This window comes from Frankliniella occidentalis, unplaced genomic scaffold (genome assembly GCF_000697945.3).
Source record: "Frankliniella occidentalis isolate FOCC.00 unplaced genomic scaffold, Focc_3.1 Scaffold26, whole genome shotgun sequence".
Classification (NCBI taxonomy): domain Eukaryota; kingdom Metazoa; phylum Arthropoda; class Insecta; order Thysanoptera; family Thripidae; genus Frankliniella; species Frankliniella occidentalis.
The window spans coordinates 1,249,901-1,251,181 of NW_026267156.1; the positions used below are offsets into that span (position 1 = coordinate 1,249,901).

The following is a 1,281-nucleotide window of genomic DNA, read 5'->3' on the forward strand; positions in this document are numbered from 1 at the left end:
CATGAGCATGGGGGTGAGTGGGGCGTTTGGTCGCCGCGCTCTTAGGCACGCCAGCAGGGGCCGGCCCGGCCAGACCCAGCCCCCAAATTTTGTTCAAGGTTGTACTACAACACGGATTCCCACTCCAAGAAGACGTGCGACTACAGAGGCAGCAGGAAGGACTCCTCGATGTCCTCCCCTCCCCTCTCCCCTTCCTCCTCCTCGCCACACAGTCTCGCGGTTCGTCCGCACGAGAAATATCTCGGTCACGTCTTCCACACCCTCCAACCCCCTCAATTCACGGACCCGCCCCCTGGGGGGTTCGCACCACTAATGGGCGTGACAAGGACGAGTGTAGCGAACGCCTGTGCTCCGGCGGGGGGATTTCCCTCGCAGCGGATCGCTCCCCGCACCGACACACACGCACCGCACAGTTGGGTCGTTCCTGGAATGGCGATCGATGTCCCTTTGTTTCTGGGAGAGCGCAGGGCTGCGCAGGGTAAGGGTAGGGGAGGGGGGGGGAGAGAGAGAGAGAGAGAGAGAGAGAGAGAGAGAGACGCGGGGGGGGGGGGGGGGGGGGGGGATACCCGCCTCCAGGATAACCCTTCCTTCCGATCATCCTGTAATCTATGGCGGTCCGTGACCAGCCTTCCAGGTACTCCTGCAGTCGAGGGCCGAGTCGGGGTTCCTGGAATGTCCAGGACGCTTTTTGGCTAGAAACCGCACTTGGACGTGGACTTCCCCCCATTGGAGCAGCTCCAAACCCCGGGGGGGGGGGGACTCCCCTCTGATTGGTACGCGACTGTTTACACAAACATAAACACACTCAGTCTCTCACTTACCGGCGCGGGACAGCTTCTCTGCGCTCTGTATGCGTCCCTCCACGGTGTGGCGGAGAGAGTCCAGGTCGAAGGGCGGCGAGAAGCCATGGTCAACGCTGCGACTCTTGCTCCTACACGGCGAAAAAGAAACAACAGAAAAGGGGCATTAGTGTCAAGTACTTGGTAGTCTAGTAGACAAGTTACCTAGTCAAGCTGAGAATATTTTCAGAACTGGTGGAAATTTCTTTTTTAGAAAAATGATCTGCTTATGTATTTTATGAATCGCAACAATGAACCGTGAGGAATTTCAACAATGCCTCCTGCATACATAACGGTTTTGGTCGTTGTTAACTAGTGAATGACATTTTGCTGTGCATAATCTAACGCATGGTTGCCCCATACGCTCATCCTTTCGGGTTTACGGCGTGCAATAACCAATACGCCCAATCGACAATTCATATTTGGGCAGAGGGGGGAGGGA

The 1,281-nt window shown here is 56.5% G+C and overlaps 1 protein-coding gene and 1 long non-coding RNA gene across 2 annotated transcripts in view; both read right to left on the reverse strand.

Annotated features, from left to right (window-relative positions):
* Positions 1-1,281, reverse strand: part of LOC113203033 (uncharacterized) — a 236,033-nt gene that overhangs the window by 84,387 nt on the left and 150,365 nt on the right. The window lies entirely within an intron of this gene.
* The window catches only part of LOC127749012 (uncharacterized), a 103,708-nt gene continuing 103,203 nt past the window's right edge, over positions 777-1,281 (reverse strand). Inside the window, exon 4 of the mRNA XM_052265364.1 lies at positions 777-931. Within this exon, the coding sequence (XP_052121324.1) occupies positions 814-931 (118 nt within the window). The 3' untranslated portion in view covers positions 777-813. The remainder of the gene's footprint in view (positions 932-1,281) is intronic.